The 24,196-nt window shown below is 46.7% G+C and overlaps 1 protein-coding gene across 1 annotated transcript; it reads left to right on the top strand.

Moving 5' to 3' along the window:
- Positions 1–492: 492 nt before the first annotated feature.
- Positions 493–22,473, top strand: LOC136639123 (zinc finger protein 84-like). The gene is made up of 7 exons (XM_066613142.1): positions 493–565; positions 3,326–5,297; positions 12,436–12,585; positions 14,389–14,449; positions 15,571–15,697; positions 18,084–18,197; positions 19,840–22,473. The coding sequence occupies exons 2-7, from the start codon at positions 3,487–3,489 to the stop codon at positions 21,774–21,776; spliced, it is 4,200 nt and encodes a 1,399-aa protein (XP_066469239.1). The 5' UTR covers positions 493–565; positions 3,326–3,486; the 3' UTR covers positions 21,777–22,473.
- The last annotated feature ends 1,723 nt before the right edge of the window (positions 22,474–24,196 follow it).

Below are 24,196 nucleotides of genomic sequence, written 5' to 3'. Positions count from 1 at the left end.
GCCACAGGTGAGTGACAAGTGGAGACCAAAGGTGGACGAGCTGCCCTAAAAGGACACGACATGCCCCTACACCAGAAGTACTACCCCTCCTTAACCACCCCATACACTCCACTGCCTAGTACAATTTAAAAGCAATTTTAAAAAGCATTTTAAGTGCAATTTTTAAAAGCAAATTTATAATTTCTTAAAATGTGCCCTTGGAGTCAAAACACATCACACCACCATTTGCTATTTTAATCAAGATTTGGGGGGGGGGGGGTGTGCGGGGAAATCACCTCTCCCCCAAAAGGCACACCCCTAAGGATGGGTGAGCAGAGGCCAGCCTTTGCCAGCACACAGGGCTGCCTGGAGTCCCTGGAGAGCTGCTGCCAGCAGTGAGTGTGGGCACGGCCAGGGCTTCAGCAGCCGCCAGTGAGCATGCTCCTTGCCAGGGGAGCTGTATCATAATAAGAGTTGGGGTTGTGTTGTGTGTGGCCCCCCCCCACCCCATGCTGTTTATGCCCCGGAGCTGGCGCCTCGTCCTTAACGGGCCACCGGAGACCCTCCGCAAGGCGATCAGAGCCAGGTACAAGGGACTCTCATTGGGGGGCTGCAGCTGCTCCCTGGGCACCGGAGCGTGCATCCAGGGGGGCCGGCTGGGGCTGGCTGCCTCCTCTTGCCCAGCACGCATGGCCGCTTCCCAAGAGGTCTGGGAAGAGGGGGAAAAATACTCCCCCCCCCCCAATATTTCTCATTGCAAAGGGCAGGGAGGGAACAGATTTCAATTCAGCAGATTCAGGCTGCGATCCTATGCACACTTTCCCCCACTGAAGACTATAGGACTCAGACAAGCATTGGATTGGGCTCTGAGGGTTTACTCCCAGGAAGGGGCTTACTCCCAGGAAAGTGTGGATAGGATTGCAGCCTTAGAGCCCAATCCTATGCATGTCTACTCAGAACTCAGCCCCACTGAAGTCAAAGGGACTAACTCTCAGCGAAGGCTTGCAGCCTTAGAACCCAATCCTATGTATGTTTACTCAGAATTCAGCCCCATGAAAGTCAAAGGGGCTTACTCCCAGGTAGGTGAGGATAGGATTGCAGTCTTAGAGCCCAATCCAATGCATGTCCACTCAGAACTAAGTGCCATTAAAGGGGCTAATTCCCAGGTAAGTGAGGATAGAATTGCAGCCTTAGTACTGATGCCCCCCAGCCACTTTCAGGTTCCTCCCTGTTGTCCCCAGCTGTGCACCACCAGCCTTCTGGACTCCCTTTTTCTCCACTATATTCCTCCCTTTCTTTTCCAGGTCTTCTGTCCTTATCAGTTTCCACCCTGATTTGACACAAACAAAGCAAATCTAACCCACTTTCCACCTCCAGGGGTGTGGAGCCAGAGGGCAGTGGCAGAGCTAGAGGGAGTGCAAAGCACTAAATGTTGCAGGGAGCCCCACAGCGGCCCCCCTCCCCTTCAGAGCCATTCTGGGTAGGGGGACCAAAATGGAGGTGAATGCAGGATTGAGCACTTGGACAGTCAAGGCAAATGCCTCTGTTTTGCTCCCCCTGCCTGGAATGGTTCTGAAGGGGAGGGGCCCCCTACATGTTGCAGTGGGACTCCTGGCAAACCTTAGTGCTTTGCACCCCCTATAGCTATGTCACCACCTGAAGGCTACCTACCCCAGGTGCTAAACTGGGCGGGCAATGTGTAAGGCATTGGGATGAACAGGCATTGGGATGTGTAAGGCAGGAGAAAGAACAGGGGTGCAAAGCGTCATCCTCCTCCAGGGAGAACCCAGAAATGACATCATGATGTCATGTGACATCATGCCATCACTGCCCATAAGCACGTAAGAACAGCCCCACTGGATCAGGCCATAGGCCCATCTAGTCCAGCTTCCTGCATCTCACAGCGGCCCACCAAATGCCCCAGGGAGCACACCTGAAAACAAGAGACCTGCATCCTGGTGCCCTCCCTTGCATCTGGCATTCTGACATAGCCCATTTCTAAAATCAGGAGGTTGCGCATACATATCATGGCTTGTAACCCATAATGGATTTTCCCTCTAGAAATTTGTCCAATCCCCTTTTAAAGGCATCTAGGTCAGATGCCGTCACCACGTCCTGTGGCAATGAGTTCCACAGACCGACCACACGCTGAGTAAAGAACCATTTTCTTTTGTTTGTCCTAACTCTTCCAACACTCAATTTTAGTGGATGTCCCCTGGTCCTGGTGTTGTGTGAGAGTGTAAAGAGCATCTTCCTATCCACTCTATCCTTCCCGTGCATAATTTTGTATGTCTCAATCATGTCCCCCCTCAGGCGCCTCTTTTCTAGGCTGAAGAGGCCCAAACACCATAGCCTTTCCTCATAGGGAAGGTGCCCCAGCCCTGTAATGATTTTAGCCGCTCTCTTTGTGCCTTTTCCATTTCCACTATGTCCTTTTTGAGATGTGGCGACCAGAACTGGACACAGTACTCCAGGTGTGGCCTTACCATTGATTTGTACAACGGCATTATAATATTAGCCATTTTGTTCTCAATACCTTTTCTAATGATCCCAAGCATAGAATTGGCCTTCTTCACTGTTGCCGCACATTGGGTCGACACTTTCATTGACCTGTCCTCCACCACCCCAAGATCTCTCTCCTGATCTGTCTTCTGGATTGGGAGGTCAGATGTGATGCAACAAACACCAGTAAGAAGCTCAGGGTGGAGGGCTTTTTCAAGCGCACGAGGAGGGCTTTTTTGAGCATAAGAAACTGGAGCTCTGCCTACTGAGCCCAGTCTCCTAACTGCTGTTTGTTGTGTTGCTTTCCTGGTCTCACTGCTGGGCAGGAGGGGGTCTCATGAGCACCACTAGACACCACCTCAAGTACCACTAGTGGTACCCATACCACTGGTTGAGAAACACTGGACTACGAGATCTGGGTTGTGACATATCCCCACTCAACCCTGCAGCTTCCTGGGTGACCTTCAGCCAGTCACTGTCTCTGAAAGTATACACACTTCCAGTCCTATCTGCTCAGCCATGAGGCTCTGAAATGTGCTTTTGTTTCACGAACCAATAAGAAAGCTGAGACACATGGAAGGAATTGTAGAAGCTTGTTATGCCTCCCTGAGAAGGGAATTCCAGCTACAGTGCCACCACCAAAGAAGACCCTGTATTTGGGAGCTGCCCAGTGCATCTCAGCTAGTGGTGAGTGGAGCAGTGCCTCTGAACCTAAGGGCTCTAGCAGGATTCTTCAGGTAACCTGTTACCGAATTGTTAGGATGTGGGTCAGGAGAGCAGAGAATCTATCCAGAGGTTTCCTTCCTCTGCCTCCCTTGTATCATAATTCTCTTTCTTGTAATAGGTGGCGGGCAGGCAAATCTTAATGAAGAGGATCTATAGCTGCAAAGATCTGAGTAAGGCGAACACACTGGAACATCCCCTGTTTCCCAGTGTAATGAGAAAATAGAAGCTGTTGCAAAACATCAGAGACAGGAAAGGAAGCCAGACCACCTCGGGAAGAGAATGGCTCAAGCCATTCCTTGTGTGGAAGGTTCCCTGGATCTTAGCAAAGGCCACATCCAAAAGCGGATCCGCAAATCTCAGAGTCCAAGGACGTGCAACGAGTGTGGGAAGACTTTTGCTCAAGCCTCAAATCTCCTGGCACACAAAAGAATCCACACAGGCGAGAAGCCCTATAAATGTGCACACTGCGGGAAAAGCTTCACCGAAAGGTCAAACCGTAACAGGCATCAGAGAACGCACTCAGGAGAGAAACCATATAAATGTGTGGACTGTGGGAAAAGCTTTAGCTTTCGATCAGATCTTATTAGACATGGGATTACCCATACGGGAGAGAGGCCCTATAAATGCTCAGACTGTGGCAAAAACTTCAGCCACGCCTCCACCCTTATCCGGCATGAGAATATCCACACAGGAGAGAAACCATATTCCTGTACAGACTGTGGGAAAAGCTTCACTCAGAGCTCCTCCCTTCTAGCGCATAAAAGGCTTCACACAGGAGAAACGCCTTTCATATGCTCTGTTTGTGGGGAAAGCTTTAACTGGAAGTCACACCTTATTGCTCACAAGAGAACCCACACTGGGGAGAGGCCCTACAAGTGCTCCAAGTGTGGGAAGAGCTTCATTGAAAAGTCAAAACTGAATAGGCACCAGAGAACCCACACAGAGAAGGAAGTCCACGAATGTTCTGAGTGTGGGAGGATCTTCAGTATTCGATCCAACCTCCTTCGGCACGAGACAGCCCACCATGGAGAGAAATCATACACGTGCTTCAGCTGTGGAAAGAGCTTCAACCAATCATCAAAACTGATGAGGCATGAGAGGATCCACACAGGAGAGAAGCCCTATACGTGCAGAGACTGTGGGAAAAGCTTCAGCCAGACCTCAGAACTCCTCAGGCATGAAAGAACCCACACTGGTGAAAAGCCATATAAGTGTTCCATGTGCGGAAGATGCTTCAATCGAAGATCGCATCTCAATACGCACAAGGTCACCCATGTTGGAGTACAGCCACGTGAATGGCCAGAGAGCAGAGCGAGCTACAATAAATGCTCACTCCTTATTCCAAGTGTGCGCACTCCTGAGCATATCTATTCAGAGGACCGGACATATGAATGCTTGGACAGCGAAAAAGACTATGGAGGTAGCCCTCTCCTTATTCCAGGGGTGAATCCACCTGGGCAAATGCAGTCAGGAAACCAGTTGTTTAAATGGCCAAACAGTGAAACTAGCTACAGTCATTGCTCAGTCTTGATCGCGGGTGTGAAGCCACCAGAAGGGATCCCAACCGGAGATCGGCTTCATAAATACTTGGATGGTGGAAGTAGTCCATTTCTTATAGCCAATGTGACTACACCAGAGGGGATCCTGGCAGTAGGCCAACCCTATAATTGCCAAGGCAGTGATAAAAACGACAACTCTTTGCACCTTATGTCAGACGTGAGCACCCACAGAGAAGAGAAATTGTTTAAATGTTCCGAGTGTGGAAAGAGCTTCAACTGGAGATCACACTTCGTTAGACATAAGAGAATCCACACTGGAGAAAAACCGTATCACTGCACAGACTGTGGGAAAAGTTTTAATCGAAGATCACACCTTGTGAGGCATGGGAGGACCCATGCAGGACTGAGAACATCTGCTGAAACTGAAGGACAGGCTTCCGTTCAAGATCCAGTTGTCTTAAACCCAAGAGAATTCATGCAGGATGGAAATCACATAAATGCACAGTCTATAGGGGAAGCTTCTGTAGCAGCTCACACCACATTGCACACTGGAGAATCCATGCAGGATGAACATACAGTGACATGGGATATGTGATCATACATAAAAGAACACATCCAGGACAGACCCATTTGAAGGCCCTGTGGAAAAATATTGGGTTGCATACAATTTCTTGCTGGTTACAGGAGATTGCACAGGCAGGGGAAACTATAAACTAGGCTATAATCAGAAGTGTTTCTGGAATGTACCACTTCAGCCTGAATTCAGTGTAATAATTGAGTGCTTTTCCATATTTCAAAACAAAACCTCCCTGCACACAGAAAAGTTACAGATTTGGGAGCAGAGTTCTAGGCTAGCCTTCTCCCTGAAATGCTGGTTTTATATGTGCAGGGATTTTTTTTTTATCGGTATGCATTCCAAATGGACAATCTCTCACCTACAGTCTGAAGTGGTATAATCCAGGAATAGATTTAATACTTCATCTGATGTTTTCATAAACTATGTCTGCACTGATGTTCAAACAACAGAGAGTTCTTTAGGGGTGATTGGAAGACACTTCTCCCTCATTCAATTGATACATGTGGGGGAAAGTGAGAGTGCACCAGTCCTGGTTCTGATGTCCCTGGATGTCCATACAGGGCCATAATCATCTCATACAGTCTATGTGCACATAAGCTTAGATTGTATGGTCTACTTAATAGATTTTATCCAGGAAAATCAGCCTATGTGAGAAGGCCATATTCAAACATTACAGTCCCAAGTGGACATTTGGGAATATCAGAGGAGGAGGTGTAGATCCAAGTGAGTTGGGAGGAAGGAACTCTCAGCCGTACCACAGGGAACATGGCAGTGACTTTTAAGTATGCAGGCATAGGAGTGTGCTGTTCTTGCAAGACTGGTGCCCATAATACAACACCTCTAGGATTTCAAGATGCTTGCTGTGGTCACTTTCGGTGTTTTGCATTTACCCATGCATTTGTAAACTCTTCTAGAATAGTATTAAAGATAGTTTGTCTTCCAAGATACCGAGAGCAATACTGTTGAAACAAAATATAGTCTGGATTCTCTGAACTGATCACTAATACAGGGCATTAAAAGTTGTTTTTTCTATTGGCAATTTTTATTAAATTTGTTTCTAACTTTTCTCTTGGCCTGGGCCAGTGGCATTGCTTGGGGGTTGTGGGCCACACCACCTTGCTTTCCTTTCCAAGTAAGGAGCTGAAGGCTCTATCCTATTCATATCTACTTAGAAGTAAGTCCCTTTATAGTCAATGGGGCTTATTCCCAGATAAGTGTGGATAGGATTGCAGTGTGAATCTTGGATCACTCCAGCAAAGTCCCAGAGTGTCACTTCCTTGTCAGAAATCAGTTGAGCCTTTTGATGTTTGAACAGCTGAGACAGGTGAGCAAGGGATGAGTGAGCAGCTGAAGGGCAGCTAAACCTGTGATCTGCCTTGAAAACTTCCAGCCTCAAGCCTTACACTCTCCACTCCATGGCCCGCCCTCCCACCCACCCACTTTCCTAACAGACCAGCTAAGTAAGGAGGAAGAGGAAATTGTGGCAAGAAAAAAGGAGGCAAGAGGAAATGTGGGGCTCCTATTTTATTGGAAGGGGAAGTGGTGCATATTTGCAGGAGTGGCACATCCTCTTGGAAGCTCCTATAAAGCTCTAACAGAATCCTTTAAGAGATTCTTCCAGTCTGATTGGCTGAAAGAGGCATGTTATGTTTTGAAACCATTTCCTGTTCCCTCTGAGCTTGTGATCTTTGGGCTGTCGATCTCTGGTTGCAATAACATTGAGAGACTGGCCAGCTGGCTACTTCTTGTTGGTGAGCAACAGGAACGAAAATTGAGAGAGGCTGGCCTGCAGGGGTGGGAGTGGAGAATTTCAAGAAGGAAGGTAAGATCAGTGGGCATTATCAGTGTGCAGATTTGGGGTGGGGAGAGTGTTTAAAGGTGCAGATCTGTGGGTTTGTCTTGCACTTTCTGTCCCAACTCGCTTGGGGACAGTGGTGAAGGGTATGATCTAGAGTTTTGGCCCTTTTTTTCAAGCAAGGCAGAAGGAAGGGAAAGCAGCAGAAGCTCCCAAAATTCTTTGACACTGTCATTCAAGCCTGCCAGCCTCCTCCTCCTTTGCCTCTGCCCCCACCACCTAGGGCTGGGATACGACTGGCAGTTGCTCTGGGGGGTCAGAAGGCTGGGACGGTGTCACTTTCCCTACAGTTCTGGGCTAGTGTAGCAGACCAGGCAAGGGAAAGATGAAAAAAGAATTCTGGTTTCACTGCAGGATTTGGGTTCAAATGATATATACAGTAACCAGTTTTTGTTCCCCTCCCCCAAACCGGTAGAGAAATCCACATGCATTTGTGGGTTTGAGTGGCTTGAACTGGATTACATAAGTACATAAGAACATTGATTGGCATCTCAGCAATTTTTTCTTGAATTTGTTTTAATCTATCAAGAAATGTTCAAGTAATGAACAATCAAGTTGTCAAATACCGAGTTTGTATACAATACCCCACCCCTTATCACACAGGAGGAGGAGAGAGAGAGAGAGACTGGGCATCTCATTCATTCCCCTTCAGCTGAGAACCCTGTTCCCAATTTCAGATGTGTTGGAGCTTAGTACTTAACATCTCTCCAGAAGCTTTTCTGCAGCCCCAAATGTGCTGGGACATCCTTTGCAAGCAGCCTTTGTCCTTTGTTTGGAAACTAACCAAGTTTATTCCCATAGATGTGCTGTTGGATTCGGCTTTTCTTCTTACCTAGAATAGTCCCTGTTCCTGTCCCCCCCCCCTCCCCGCTTTTCCAGAATCAGCATGCGCTTAGCAATTGGGCAGCATCCCAGCTCCATTTTGGCCCAGAAAGCTCAGGCATTTTCTATTACCCTCCTTCTCCTTTGCATGTTTCTTTCTCCATATTGTTTCATTCCTTTTCAGGTACAGTTTAAATGAACTAGTTACATTTTGACCCATGGACTGCCTGGTCCATGTTCATAGGAGATTCAGGTAACTGACATGTCTCCTCACCCTGTGCATGCCACTGGTGTCACTGGAGTTTGTGTCACCCAGTGTGGAAGGCCATTGTGTCACCCCCATGATGGACCTCCTCCCATGCAATGGGTGGGGCAACGACCTGGGTGGTGGGCGTGACGATGTACCATCACCCTTCCCTCACTGGTTTTTTGGCCATAACTCTTGATAGAATAGAGATATTTCAACATGGTTCGTTACATTGCATTCTGCTATAAATTACACATTGAATGGTATATAACATATTATTATTCTTACAAACTGCAAATTCCAGTCCAGTCACCAAAGCCGTCAAGTGGCAGCCCGTTCCATAGGCCAATTCTCTGCCTGCAAGGACTTCTGTGTGTGCAAAGCCTCCACCTGCTGCAGGGGCTGCTCTGAAGCCGTTCAGGGGTCTTTCTGTGCGTGTCTCGGGTTGGAGGCTCAGCCCAGGACAGACCCACCTGGATACCCACCTGGGACTGCAGGCAAGCGGAAGAGCAGGCAGTGCGGGTGCCTAAGTGGGGCAGGGAAGCAAAACGGGGCGGCGGACTCTACCAGCGGAGTCCAGCTCCTGCCTTACTGCCTGGAGGGCCGGTGGCTCCCTCCTGAGGCGCGTCCGAGGCTCCAGCGCTGCTCTGCCGGCGCCAGCGTCACTCTACCGGTGGTCTGGCGCTGCCTCGGAGGTCACCAGGGGTCGCGCTCCTCGCCCTCTGCCTGCCCAGGCGATCCGGGGGAGGCGAACTCCTGAGCTCAGGAGCTGAACCTCCCCCGCTGATGCTACAGCCTATTCAGGACTCCCCTTTACCTGCGCGGAGGGCGGGGCCTCCCTCCTCCAATAGGCGCTGCGCATGCAAATGAGGGCGCCGCTGCCTGCATCCTCACCTCTGACTGAGCATCCCCTGGACCACTCGCTGGCTGGGCAGCAGGCGGGAGGCAGCCTCTTCTTTCCAACATCCTGAACCCCCCCCCACTTCAGAGGCAGGGGGGCACCAGCCATGAGGAGCAGATCCCCCCCCCACCCCTGTTATCTCCCTCTATTTTTGTCTAGCTGGAGTATGTTGTGGAGAACCCTTGGGGCAGGGACCTGTCACCTTTCACAATGGAAAACACCTCAGGGCCCAACGATGCCTTCAAGGAAACTTCTCTCTGAGGACCAGATTTTTTCTCTCTCCTCTTTCCAGGGCTGTTTCCACCCTCTTGTTTGTTTTCCAGATAACAGCCTCACAATGCAGACTGGAAGGTCCTTGTGACCCACCTGCAGTAAGGAGACTGGGGGGGGGGGGGTGTGTGTGTCTCCAAATGCAACCTGATATTCCAGATCTGGGCAAGGCATCATACAGGCACATATTTATATAACAATAACAATAACAATAACAATAACAATAACAATATTATTATTATTATTATTATTATTATTATTATTATTATTATTATTATTATTATTATTATTAACTAGGTATTTATATACCGCCTTTCTGGTCACTGGATTACTCCTCTGACTTTATTCCCTTTGGGTTCACTGGGTCCCTTTGGGGAGAAGGGCAGGGTATAAAGAAAGTTATTATCATTATTCAAAGTGGTTTACATAGGCAGGCATTTCTAAATCCCTCAAGAGGATTTTTACAATCATAGAGGTTCTCTCTTTCAAGAATCAACAACATTTCAGAATGGCTCTTCCTGGTTTGGTCTCACTTCTGGCCTCCAGTTTTCCCACGCAGGCTAACAAGCAGCTCCATCTCTCACATGGAGAGCAGCCAAGATGCTTCTTGCTCACACCAAGAGCAAGTGGAAACACTCAGCTCAGCTTTGTCAGCTGCTTCAAGGTCTCGCCATTCTCGAACTGTTGACCTTCTGATGTTATCTTTGGGCTAACGGAGGCTCTACCCTCCAGACCAGACCTCCTGCCCAGACCAGACCTCCTGGATTGGGGGGAAAAAGCTGGATTTCCTCTTAACCCCCCCCTTTTCTCCATTGGTGAACCCCTGAACCCCTCCTTTCCCTTCTTTTGGTGCAACCAATACATTGTCACACACACAATCATTCACTGTTAGGAACATGATTGATTTGGTAACATTATTGGAGTTATTAAAATCTCTTTTAGCAAGTCTTTTTAAGGTTAATTTCTCTCACCATCTTTTAAACTGTTGGATTTTTGCTGATGCTGGTTTGCACCTTATCTGATCTTGTTAAAATCACCAGATTTCTAAGAGATTGTTGTTTCAGTGAAATGGCGATGCACACCCCATAATTTACCAAATTATGAAGGGCGGATTGGGCCGGGGGGGGGGCAGGATAAGTGGAGCCCTGATGAGTGAAGGTCCTTGGGGCCTGGTAATAGATCATTTTGAAATTAGCATATTTCTTTTAAAAAAAATTATTTTAATCCTCTTTCAGCCATGAAGCTTCCTCAGTGACCTTGGGCCAATCATTTTCACCCTCACCTACCTCACAGGGTTGTTGTGAGGACAAAAGGAGGGGAGCAACTATGTACACCATCCTGAACCCCTTGGAGGAAGGGCTGTATAAAAATTGAACCCACCCAGTTCAGTTGTCCCTGCTGCTTACCAAATGAGGTCTCCTTGTGTGACCCTAACACTGTAACACTCTAATCACTACTTCCCACCGGCTCTCCACCTCGCCCTCCCCCAAACTGGACTAATAAGTGTTGCTCTGCTATCTCCATACCATTTGATACAGGTTATGACCATCACTTGGTGACTGCAGGGCCTAGACAAGCTATCCCCCTGATGAAACTCCATCTAATGTGTGACACCGATAGGTCCTGCCTCCTTGTCCTCATTTGTTTCTCTTACCCATAGCAGCAACCTTTGGAAAGCAGACAAGGGCAGCTGCGAGAATGATAGAGGCTGACCTTGCTCAATTTTTTTTTTCAGTTTTTCATTCTACAATGCTCAAGCTTTTCCCCCTACAGCAGTTCCCTGACTTTTTAGCACTTTTTTAAGTGACACTGGTTGGTTGGCAACCTTCAGTCTCGAAAGACTATGGTATAAGCTTACAGCACCCGGTATTCCTAAGCTATCTCCCATCCAAGTACTAACCAGGCCTGACCCTGCTTAGCTTCCGAGATCGGGCATGTGCAGGGTAACAGTGATTTTTAACCACTGTGCTATGGCACATTAGTGTGCCACTAATGGTCTGCAGGTGTGCTGCAAGAGTTTGGGGAAGGGTCATATAATAGTATGGCCATGGGGTGATGTGAGTCCCTGGCCAGCAATGTGGTGTGCCTTTTCAATTTTAAGAAAACTGATGGTGTCCTTGACAATTTTAGCACCTTGTCAGTGTGCCATGAAAAGAAAAAGATTGAAAATTGCTGCTCTGTCAGGATCCACCTAGGTTTACCAGACTTTTAAAAAAAGATCTAGAAAAAAAAAATTATTTATAAGTAATAAGAACCTGAAAAAAGACCATAAAAACAGTTATCTTCCTATATGTACACATGCTTGCAAACTGCAGGAGTTCAGCTCCTTGCAGAGTAATTAGCAGCTATGGTATCTGATCTTTGAATAGCCTCAGGGCTTGAGGGCCCAATCCTATCCAACCTGGAGGTAAGTGAACAAATGTTCCTATGCTTTGAGGAGGCCTCCAAGACTGCCACCCCAACACAGGAAGCAGTGCATACCCCATAGGAACAGCAGTACTGACAATGGAAAATTGGATAGAATTGGGCCCTGAGGCAATTAGAGATCTGATCTTTCCATCACCTTTTGGCGACCCACCCAAAATCAGGTTGGGACCCACCAGTGGGTCCTGACCCACTGATTGGGAGTCACTGGCTTCCAGTTTCAAAATACACATTTAACAAAAGCATTTCACGTCTTGCAATTAACTTTAAATGATAAATAAAAATGATAAATGATATTAAAAGATAAATGCATTTAAATGATAAATAAAAATGATAAGTGATATTAAATGATAAATGCATATAAATGATAAATAAAAATTCATTTGTTTTGATTTATCATTTTGTAGCAGTATACTAAATATAATGGGGGGGGGAGCAGCACCCACCCCAAATAGAACAATCTTGGCTTTGCCCATTAACATGGAAGGGCAGAAGAAAGTCTGGTTCCAAGTGAGGGCAAGAGAAAGGGCATAGGAAGCAGGCAAGGGAGGAGCCAGTGGCTTCAATTGCCGCTATTGGGCATGCCCAAGTTGCAAACAGCGCATGCTCCCTTGAATCAGGGAAACTTTGCAGAGTGCATCTGGACTGGCTTGGTCTGGTCTTCCTTCTTCGGTTTCTGCTGCTGGGAGAAGCGGGAGGGGAGCTGGTGGTGGGAGCCAACTGCACGTCCCCCTCCTCTTTGATGGGGTCTGGGAGCCCTAGCCTGTGTGTGTCTACTCAGAGGTAAGTCCCATTATAATCAGTGGGTCTTACTCCCAGGTAAGTGTGAATAGGATTACAGCCTTATCTGGCTACAGCCTCCCTTCCATACCTCTCCCTTCAGACAGTGGTCCTCAACTTTTTTTGTGCTGCTACCCCACTCAATCAATCATGAGACTGGGGACCCACCGCCAAGTTCACCCCCTCCCGGAACCTGATCTGCCCCCATCACTGCTCCCGCCTGCTCCATTTTCCCCCTACATTTTGCATCTTTACAGCAACAGGATGCAGGTCTCTTGTTGTCTCCTATGCTTCTGGAGGCATCTGGTGGGCCACTATGGGATACAGGAAGCTGAACTAGATGGGCCTGATCCAGTGGAGCTCTTCTTATGCTCTTAAGAAGAGACTGCGCAGGATTAAATCAAGAACTGTTCGGAGAAAGCAGTCCCATTATTGGACTGAATCCAAGCTCTCTCTTGCACTGGCTTTGAAAGTTTACTGTGACCCTCCGAAATAAGACTTTGTGACACAATTGGGGTCCCACCCCACAGGTTGAAGAATACTGCCTTAAGAGATCACTGCATTTCTTCCTGCAGGTGCACCCTGTAGTCTGCAACTCTAATTGCCATATCACTCTATTTCACTTATGCACAACTAAAGCAGGGAGTTTGTTGTCTCCTTTGCAGGAGGCACTCAATCCTGGGAGACTTTCAGATCAGTTTATATTGGGACTCAGCCCTGCAATAGGTTATGTGCTGGATAGTCACTTCATACCTTCCTTTTAAAAGCGAACCTAAAAAGCTGATGAGTCAAACCATGTTAAGACAGGTTTAGCAGAATGTTGGTACTGTAATTATAATTGCACAAAGTAGGTAATGTTAAAATGAGAGGAGGAAAAGGGTATGGTGGATGACTTAAAGTAGCCTCTTTAATGTGAGATTGGGCAGTCGGCTGACAATCTATCAATCATTCTCTCTCTCCAGGCACTTAGAACTCTCCAGGCACATTCTCTCTCTCCAGGCACTTAGAACAGCTTCACTCTGAGGTAAGCAACCCCTATTACACTCTCACATAATACCAGAACCAGGGGACATCCACTAAAATTGAGTGTTGGGCGGGTTAGGACAGACAAAAGAAAATATTTCTTTACTCAGCATGTGGTCGGTCTGTGGAACTCCTTGCCACAGGATGTGGTGCTGCCGTCTAGCCTAGGCGCCTTTAAAAGGGGATTGGACAAGTTTCTGGAGGAAAAATCCATTATGGGGTACAAGCCATGATGTGTATGCGCAACCTCCTGATTTTAGAAATGGGTTATGTCAGAATGCCAGATGCAAGGGAGGGCACCAGGATGAGGTCTCTTGTTATCTGGTGTGCTCCCTGGGGCATTTGGTGGGCCGCTGTGAGATACAGGAAGTTGGACTAGATGGGCCTATGGCCTGATCCAGTGGGGCTGTTCTTATGTTCTCCCTTCCTGCTAAGCATGTGAAAGAAAGATAATCACTTTGCATTGGTGAAGGGAGGAGTTGCTGGCTTGGAGTGAAGCTTTCCTAAGTGCCTGGAGAGAGGCTGATTGTCTGCCTAATGTCTCTGTTTCACATCACAAAGATCAGCAACTCTGTTTTTAAATTGATGAGCAAAAAGACATTGTTTTTTAAATGGTTTGCTTTAAGGTGATTTTTGCCATCCACTTGAGTTCATCTACTTGAACCCTCATGAATAATGAGACTCAAACTGTATAGACTCTCTTAAGCATGTGTTGCTGCAAATATTGTGCAGCGTGGGCTAGACAGTGACATGGGTGTTTTGTCGTCTTTCCTACCCTCACAGGAAGTGGATTGGCTGCCAGATTATTGGGGAAGATAGAATGGCTGCAGAGGAGCCAACTCAGGTAGGAGAATTATTTGAGCACCCTGCAGATGGGCTCTTAGGATTGTGCAAGGAATGCAGTGGCTGGGATTGGCATGTGCCAGCTGATCACCAGGTTGGAGGGCAGTAACGGTTGCCCAGATGGTTATGAACTATCCAATGGGGTACCCATGACAGCATCAACTCTATGTTTCTTAAAGGCAAGCCCAAAAAGAATTGTGTGTGGTCAAGTTCCCAAATGTTTGTAAAAAGCAGTTGACTGGATTAGGATTACAGTATTCTGGGAGGAGGGATTTACTCTTTCCCCTATATGCCATTTTCCAAATTGATGTTGTTTTCTTTCCCTAACAGCCTAAATCATAGCTGGGGGGGGGGGAGTGGCTTTCCATCAGGAATGGTCTAGTTGTGGACCTAGCCCCTTTGTCGCCCCTGGGCACAGGGCCATAAACGCCACCATCCCCCCCAGGGGATACTTACCCAGCTCCTCATTCAGACGAAAACCCAAAGTCCTGTTCAAGGGCGCTCTGGAGACCTCAGAAGGTTTTCAGCGCACCCATGGACTCAGCACAGGGCTTTGTGCCTGCCCCTAGAATGGCTCTGGAAGACAGGCAGAGGTGCCAGTGTGGTGGTGCCCCCCCCACAGGTGTGGGGCTTAGGGCTTTTGCCCCCCACCTCCCAGGACCACCACTGGAATGGTCTGAGGGGCAAAGGGCACTCTGTATGAGCAGATTCACTGATTTTATTCTTTAAAACTACATACAGCCAGTGATTTGATTCAGGAAGCTGGGTGCATTGACACCATTTTTATATACCATTTTCCTGATTGAAATCTCCTCTCCCGCCCCACTGACTGTTTGCTTCATGAGAGCAGAATGCCTGGTGCCAGTGACTTTACTCAACAGAGCAAATGGCAACTGGGAAGGGGCAGCTTTTAAATCTGGAGAATGACACAAGAAAAAAGTTTATACTCCTACTGCCTCCCTGCTTCCCCAGTCATATTACCTGTGCCTACATCATCCCAGTAAGGTTAAATCTTGTTTTAAAAAACACTGTAAAATAAAATATTAGGCAACCAATCATGGAACTCACTTGTAGTTTGGCCCTGAAACCGTAAGTCATTATGAAGCTACCTTTCTCTTTCAGAAGACAGTAACCTTTGAGGATGTGGCCATCTATTTCACAAAGGGGCAGTGGGCTCTGCTGGACCCAGTGCAAAGAGCCCTCTACAGTGACGTCATGCAGAAGAACTACGAGTCTGTAGCATCTGTGGGTAAGCATCCTTTTCCTTTCTTCCTGTTTGGCAGAAATGTGGGACAGTTCGCTGGATCCAGAAGGAGATTTTGGGCCCAATCCTGTGGGCCTTCGGCATCAGCAGATCCCAAGATTCACTGACACAGAAGACCCAGCACTGCTGGAAACAGTCCAGGGTCAGCCTCCTCTCCAACCTACACTCCTTCTACAGCCCACACCCCCTAGTTCCTCCAGGTGCTGTTTATATACTTCTAGGTTCACTTTAGCCTCTAGTGGCTGCAGCTGTGCAGCACACCTCCACCTACCACCTGGGCTTTAACCCTGCATTTACTTAGAGCAGGGGTGCTCAATAGGTGGATCGCGAGGCAAAATGAGTAGATCGCAAAATGCCGACCCCCCCTTCAGGTGCCTCTGGGAGGAAACGCCGGGAGTAAGGCCCATTGTACTCAATAGGGCTTACTCCCAGGTAAGTGTGGCTAGGATTGCAGCCTCACAGCCTAATCCTAGGCATGTCTACTCAGGAGTAAGTCCTGTTATACTCATTGGGGCTCAAGGTACACCAACATACATTGTACACATAAATGTTATATGTTATGATGGCACGAACATTGTAAAAAAAACTCTGGTAGATCTCCGGGCCTTGCTGGGTTTCAGAGTAGCTCTCGAGCCAAAAAAGTGTGAGCACCCCTGACTTAGAGCAAGGGGCACTGTGGACACCACACCCTATCTCCTCGGTGATATCTTCCGCCATGTCGCTACACTGAGGAAGGCACTGAATTCTTGCTGAAACCTGGTCTACCTATGCAGCAGTCTGAAGTGGTAGAGTGAATTATACCACTTGAGACCAAAGGTGGGAGAATACCATTTTTGAATGTTGCGGATAGAAAACCCTGACACAGCATGGAGGCCCAAGTTATAGCTTTTGTTCAAAACTAGACCACAGTTTTATCCTTGCAGGGAGGTATTTTGTTGTGTTTGTACATGAGGGAACATTCATGCAGTACGCCTCCCTGTTGGGGTGAATTTAGGATATGGGAATATGTTATAACGATTAAGGTATGGTTTATTAATAAGATCGCACAGTGCCATGGCACAACCGAACTATGGGTAACAACAGTGGCTTGGCCTAAAGGGAAGAACTCTGTTCTGGTCATCCCAGGAACCAGTAATGAGTGGCATTCCTGCAATACAGCCCACTTAAGAACAAAGGGACATTGAGGATGAATTGCAGAAACCAAACAGTCAAGCAGGCAGAGCGGTAAACATGAGGATTAATTTGCTTTCAAGTGCTGACAGGTCTGACAGGCAGAGGCTCAGTGGAGACCTTGAAAGAGAGATAATGCCAGATGGGGAATGTGTGAAAAATCAGCCTGGTAACTAAAGGATGAGGCCCATGTGACATGAAATGTGATTAGATAACTTGGGGTGACATGACTCAGCATATTTCTAATTAGATGATTGGTCCTGGATAGCTCGTGGGCCCCAGGAAAATTTCCTATAATTGTGCACAAGGCAAGTCTGCCTTTTGCTCTTGAGCTGCACAAAGTGCTGGAATGAGTATCCATCTGCCAAGGTAAACTGTGATTGGTAGTTAGACTTAGTATTCAAAGTAGTGTAGACCAAGATAGCTTTATTATTTTGTGCTGAATTTGTATTGAACCCAGGTACCTTTCCATCTCTTTCCTGGCCTAGCGAGAATGAGCATCAGTTAGTTACCTGAGTAACTTGTAATTCTATTTCTTTAACAGACTTTCTACTTTGAATGCGTGTGAGTGCATTTCATGCTCGTGAATGGACCCGGGTATTTGGTGCCTGCACTGGCGGTGGGTTATTGAGGCTGGAAGGGAGCAGCCTGTCCCCACAAGAGTGCAGAAGCCTTTAAGGCAAGGGAAAGCCTTGTAGTTCAAAGCAGTGCAGTCCAGCTCATCACCAGACTTCAGCAGATGGATCAGGGCTGTTTTGGGCAACAGTGCAAGTGTGCTGGAAGCACCAATTGTATTTTTTGGAGCCAAGATGTTCTGGAGTAGGGAAAGTTTATCATGTATGCATTCTTTAATATCCAGTAAAAATAGTACCTGTACAGGATCCAACCTGCCAAGGCTAAGCTAGGGCTGGAGGTTGCCAGACACAGCTCTAAATCTTCCAGCTCAGGTACCCTAAAGCCAGGGACTTGAGCTTGGGAAACTGTAGCCTAAAGTCAGACAAGGCTCTAGACAACAACAGCTGGCTGGCTGCTGGGAGATTCAGTACAAAAAGCACACAAGTGCACAGACACACACAGCCTTTCTGTGGGAACCCAAAAGCTCTTCCTTTTTCCAACCATGGAGAAGAGCTTGGCTGGAACTACTGCTTGAAAGAAAAATATAGAATTCTTCCTCTTTCTCTCTTTCCTCCCTGTCCTACAGGATTTTCTCTCTTGAAACCAGATCTGATTTCCTGCCTGGAAAGAGGAAAAGTACTGTGGATATCTGATCAGCAAGAATGCAATAGAAGGGAGAGCTCATCAGGTACCAGCTCAGGTGAGGAGTGTGATATGGCAGCTCTCCAAGCCAACTAGAACTGGACAGATCTCATGGATGGTTACAAGGGAACCTTCATTTTCCCCACAAGTTGGTCTCCAGTTACTGTGGGGTGCATCCCAAAAGATTTCCACCCACTAGCCTCTCTGTTATTTGTTATAAATTGCTCAGCTGCACCTAACCACACTTATAAATGTATTGGTTTTGGCAAAAACCAAATTCCTTGATTGTGGCATAGGTTAGCTAGGCCTGACAATGAGTATGAGAAAATGTGATTGGAAGAGTGCGGTGGAACTGTCCTAGATGTTTGTGCCCCACTTTTACAGTCAAACTTTTTATTGTGCTTTATTTTGGGACGTAGCATGGGGTCTGAGAATAGCTGATGCTCTAGCATAGGTGAAGCTAAGGAGGAGTGAACCTGGTCAGTCCCTTGGTTGGGAGACTACTGCGAACTCCACAAAAAAGCAGGATATACATTGAATAAACAAGTATATAGTAGACATGTGGGACTAATTTCATCCATAATTTTTCCCATAACATGTTCAGTTTTTATATTTTTCTAAAAAATGACAAGTGTTCTCTAATAGTAATTCTGCCAAAAGATTTAAATCAGGGCGTTCCAATCCCCAGTCCAGGGGCCAGATTCAAGTAATCCTTCTGCCCCGTGACCACAGCTTACTGCTCCTCCGGGTTGCTGCATGATTTCTACTGAGATTGGGGACAGGGATGTTTTGGGCGGTTGCGTCAGCAGGGACATCCTGTTGCACAGCCTGCTGGGACGCCAGGCAGCAGATGTAACTACCCAGAGCGTCCCTATCTCCCGATCTCTGTAGAAGTCATGCAGTGGTATAGTGGAACAGTAATCTGTAAGTAAACAGTAAACGGGGACCACATTTTCGATGTGGTTTGTCGATGAACAGGTTTGGCGATGAACAATTTTCTCACTCACGATTAATTACATTTGTATTCCTTTGGTGAGCTCAAGGTGGCAGTCAGGATTCCCACCCACCCACCCCGTCCTTACAACAGCTCTGTAGGCTGAGAGATGGCGACCGAAACTCAAAGTCATCTTCTTGAATTTGAATTTGTCTCCACAGTCCAGTCTAGTCTGACACTCTAACTACTATATCAGGAGTGTCCAAACTTTTTGGCAGAAGGGCCACATCATCTCTCTGACATTGTGTCAGGGGCTGGGGGAAAAAAAGAATTTACATTTCAAATTTGAATACATTTACAGAAATGAATACAACAGAGATGGAACTTATATGAATGAATGAATGAAGGTCTTGCAATAGCTCAAGGCCTATAAAAGGCCTGAATCACAGACATGAAACAGTAAACAGTGGAGGGAGCCCTCATCCCACAGCTCACACGAGGGGTTGAATAGTTACGCTCAAGCTGAGAGCAGTTGTGTTGGGCTAGTGCAGGCTCCAGCAAATCTCTGGAGGACAAGAAGCTCACTGGAGACTGGAAGCTCCCCGTGGTCCAAATTGGGAGTCCCTGAGGGCCACAAATGGCCCCTGGGCCGGGGTTTGGGCACCCCTGTACTACATCAACCTGATTTTGTCACTAGCACTTTTTAGCATATTCATTTTAACATGCCCAACTTTACATTCTCATGATCTCTGTTTTATTTTGAAAGAAAATGAGCAACAGCTGCAGGAGAAGCAGGAGAAACCTCTTCCGCCTGAATGCTCCGCTCAGGATACACAAAAAGGACCAATGTTACAAGAAGCCCAGAAGAGTGTTTTCAATTGCCAGAAAAATGGAGAGAGTTCTGGGACTTGGCATGGTGCAGAAAGAAAGCAAAGAAAGCGTATTGGAAATCAGGAAGCCAAAGCCATTTCACGCAGGAAAAGCAACAGAAGTTTTCGTGAAAACACAACCCAAGAACAACATCTCAGGATCAGGAAACCGCAGGCACACACAGGGCATAGCAGAAACCCTACTCAGAAAGCCCCAAAGAAAACCAGGTCAGGGGCCAAATCAGAAAAATGCTCCGTTTGTGGCAAACGCTTCTGTAATAACACTTACCTTGCTATACATCAGCGATCCCACACAGGAGAGAAGCCTTATAGCTGCTCAGATTGTGGGAGAAGCTTCAGCTCTTCATCAAACCTCCTTTCACATGAGAAAATCCACACAGGAGAGAGACCCTACCAGTGCTCAGATTGTGGGAGAAGTTTTATACAGAACCGGGACCTGAAAGCACACAAAAGGATCCACACTGGCGAAAAGCCACATGCATGTTCCGTCTGTGGGAAGAAGTTCCGGAGCAGGACGCACGTTATCAGGCACGAGAGCATTCATAGACAAGAGAGGCCATTTCCCTGCTCAGAGTGTGGGAAAGGATTCAGACTGCAAGAGCATCTTGCTGTTCACAAGAGAACTCATACAGGAGAGAAACCCTATGAATGTGCAGACTGTGGGAAGAGCTTTAATTGTGCATCCAACTTTCTCAGACACAAGAAAACCCATGGAGGAGAGAAACCCCATAAATGTTCAGATTGTGGGAAAAGCTTCAGAACTAAGTCAGACCTGAAGTTACACAGAAGAATCCACACAGGGGAGAGACCTTATCATTGCTCAGACTGCGGGAAAAGCTTCAGATGCAGCTCCAGCCTTATATCGCACAAGAGAACCCACAAAGGAGAAAAACCATATAAATGCCCAGAGTGTGGCAAATGCTTAAGTCAGAAATTTTGCCTGATGAGTCATCTGAGAACGCATAAATACAAATGCTCAGACTGTGGGAAAAGCTACAGCCAAAGTTCAGCGCTTCAGCGACATAGGAGAAAGCACACTGGTGAGAAACCGTTTAGGTGCTCGTTCTGCGGGAAGAGCTTCGACCGTCAGTCGGCACTGCTGGTTCATGAGAGGATTCACACAGGGGAGAGGCCGTACGTTTGCTCAGTGTGCAGGAAAAGCTTTGCACAAAAATCCAAACTTATTCGACATGAAAAAACCCATAGGGGAAAGAAACGGTACAGATGCCTGCACTGTGAGAGAAGTTTCAATAGAAGAGAAACCTTGGTCCAGCATGTGACAACGATCCATGCAGGAGAAAAACCATACAAGTGCCCCCACTGTGAGAAATGCTTCAGCCAAAGATCTCACTTTATTGAGCACAAGAGAACCCATCGGGGAGAAAAATCCCACAACTGCTCCGATTGTGGAGAAAGCTTCAGCTCTAGTTCACATCTTCTTAAACATCAGAGAATTCACACAGGAGACAGCCCTTATAAGTGCTTGGAATGTGGGCAAAGCTTTGCTGACGATGCTCTTCTTAAGTCTCATAGAAGGATCCACTCTGAAAAGAAACCATACCAGTGCTCAGATTGTGGGGAAAGTTTCAGGTATAATTCGATCCTTAACATACACAAAAGAAGAACCCACACGGGACAGAAGCCATTTTCCTGTTTGACTTGTGGGAAATGTTTTAGCAACAGCTCAGGCCTTACAGAGCACAGCAAAACCCACTTTGGTAAGAAACCGTTCCCATGTTCATATTGCGGGATGAGCTTTGTACAGAGGTCTGGTCTCCTTAGACACAAAAGAACCCACAGAAAAGGAAAATAGTTTGGATGCTCTGACTGTGGGAAGGTACAAAACACTCAACTTTTGTAGATGTCCCCTGGTTCTGGTGTTATGTGAAAGAGAAAAGAGTGCAGTGTAGAGACTGGGATATTGGTAGCTAGGAAAAAAAACAAGGTTTATAAAACCAACTTTTATAGAAGAGGCCTGCTTCAAAATTCTTTCCCATCCCACACACCCCACTCCCTTTTTAAGGATGTAAAATCTTTGGGGGGGGGCAGACCCAGTTCATTAGAGTCTTGTGGCTTTCACCGCCAACATCTCATCTCCAGCATGAGATGTTGGAGGTGCAGTGTAGTGAATGCCATTATATGTTATGGTCCTGCTCAATAATATGTGGTTTTTGGGAAAAAGTTGTTAATATTGTAACTGAACAAAAATTGATATGTTAGTCAGAGGAGATGGATTCTTTGCACTCTAATGACAGATAAAAGACTGATTTTGGAAAATTAGGACAACTGCCCTCTATTATACACTGGACTGATAGCCTCTTAATGCTTGCTGCTTATGAACAAACAGCATATAGACTGACTGTGGATAGATTTATTTGATAATATTTGGAAACAGCTTCTTGATTTATGTATACAGCCAGTATCTAAATACTGTTGTATTAATATGCATTGTATATCAGGGTAATAGAATGCTAAATTTTTGATAAGATTATTATTTTTTGTGCGCAGATTTGTGCTTGTATTGTTTCTCATAAGTAAAAAAATAAAGTTTAAAAAAGTCTTGTGGCTTTTTAGGAAAAGGCAGAAAGTGGCCTTGTGTCAGAGACCAAGGGTTAAACTAGGCAATTCACCTTTGTGGGGTGCCATTTAACAGCCCAATCCTATCCAACTTTCCAGCACCGGTGCGGCTGCGATGCAGCCCCAAGATAAGAGAACAAACGTTGCCTTACTTTGAGGAAGCTTCCATGTCTGCCCCACTACTGCAGGATACCGTGCACACCCCATCAGCACAGCTACATTGGTGCTGGAAATTTGGATAGGATTGGGCCCTGAGTCAGGAAACTGGCATGGGGACAAAGGGTTGACTCCCCCCATGACACAGCCCCAGTTTAAACTGCGCCCCTAACGTGACTATGTGCTTCTATGAGAAAACAACATTGGGAGGACAAAACTATGGAGCTAGTGGCAGCAAGACCCAGAACACTTCTCAGTGCCACCTCAGGTCTGCTACCATCACCTCTCTCTCGCACATGGACACAAACCATGCTGCTTTCCCAGTTTCCTCAAACTTGGAAGTGGTTTTACTTAAGGGAGTGTGCAGAATAAGAGCAAACCTTTGTTTGCTCAGTCCCTGTAAATAAAACTTGACGTTTTGAAGGGAGGAAGTGGGAGGTATGGCACTGAGAATTGTGCTCATAATCCTTGAGAAACTGGAGAAAACCAGAAATGAAAAATTGGGCCCTTGCAGATAACAGGGTTGCTACCTGGCCAGCATGTCCTGCGCTGCCCCCTTTAACAGAGGTTTGCTATGTAGGAATTAGCAGGTGAGTTTCAGTTTTCAGTTATGTTTCCCTGCATAGAACTAAGCACAATCCCCTGCTCACTGCTCCAGATCAAATTGTGGTGGAAGGAGCAGGTAATCCCAGGTAGCAGGTAATCAAATGTGGCAATCCCAGCAGATATCTGCTTACATCTCTGGGAAAGTAGTGGGGAGAACTGGAGGCCATCAATAGAAGAAAGAAGGCAGGGAGGAAATGAGGAGGAAGCACAAGAGAGATCAAGATGATCATCTTGGCCATGGGAGATAAAGAGGCCTCTGCAGAGGAAAAAAGATTATAGTTCCTTTGGTTGTGGTTGTTAGTCATGGTGACTGCATGGAGCCTCCCTGTTTAGAGGTAGTTTATCTCTGAATTCTGGTGGCTACAGGGAGAGCAGCAGCAAAGGGCTCTTCAGTCTGCCTTAGAGGCAATTGATTGGAAATGGTCCCACATTGGATGGATCTTTATGGTGGTCCAGCTGTGCTTTTCTTATATTTTTATGGAGAACTTGTGGGAAGCAACTCCTAGGCTAACTCTCTGGGAAATCAGGTCCAGAGGAAGTTCCTTGGGAGAGGGACTGAAGAAATGTCAGTCTAGGGAAGAAAGCAGCAGAGGAAAGAACTTCTCTCCAAGGTTTGGTTTCTGTAGCTGAAAAGTCAACCAGAAAGCTGAATTTACACCTCCCCCTCCCCATGGACCTCCTCCTGTACCAGACCATAAAGAATAAATTACAATATCATATGCAAAATCTAAATGCTATGGCATCACTAGGGTTGGTATAACCCCTATTAACTTTATTTTTATATAACAGTTCAAGTCACCGAACAAATCAGTAACCACCGAAAAACCAGTGGCCAACTTGATGACACACAACTGACACTCACACAACACAACTGAAGAGCTCTAATATTAGTTC

The sequence above is a fragment of the Tiliqua scincoides genome, chromosome 2, assembly GCF_035046505.1.
Source record: "Tiliqua scincoides isolate rTilSci1 chromosome 2, rTilSci1.hap2, whole genome shotgun sequence".
Lineage (NCBI taxonomy): Eukaryota > Metazoa > Chordata > Lepidosauria > Squamata > Scincidae > Tiliqua > Tiliqua scincoides.
The sequence above is the reverse complement of the archived record's forward strand: the minus strand, read 5'-3'. Positions and strand labels throughout refer to the sequence as shown.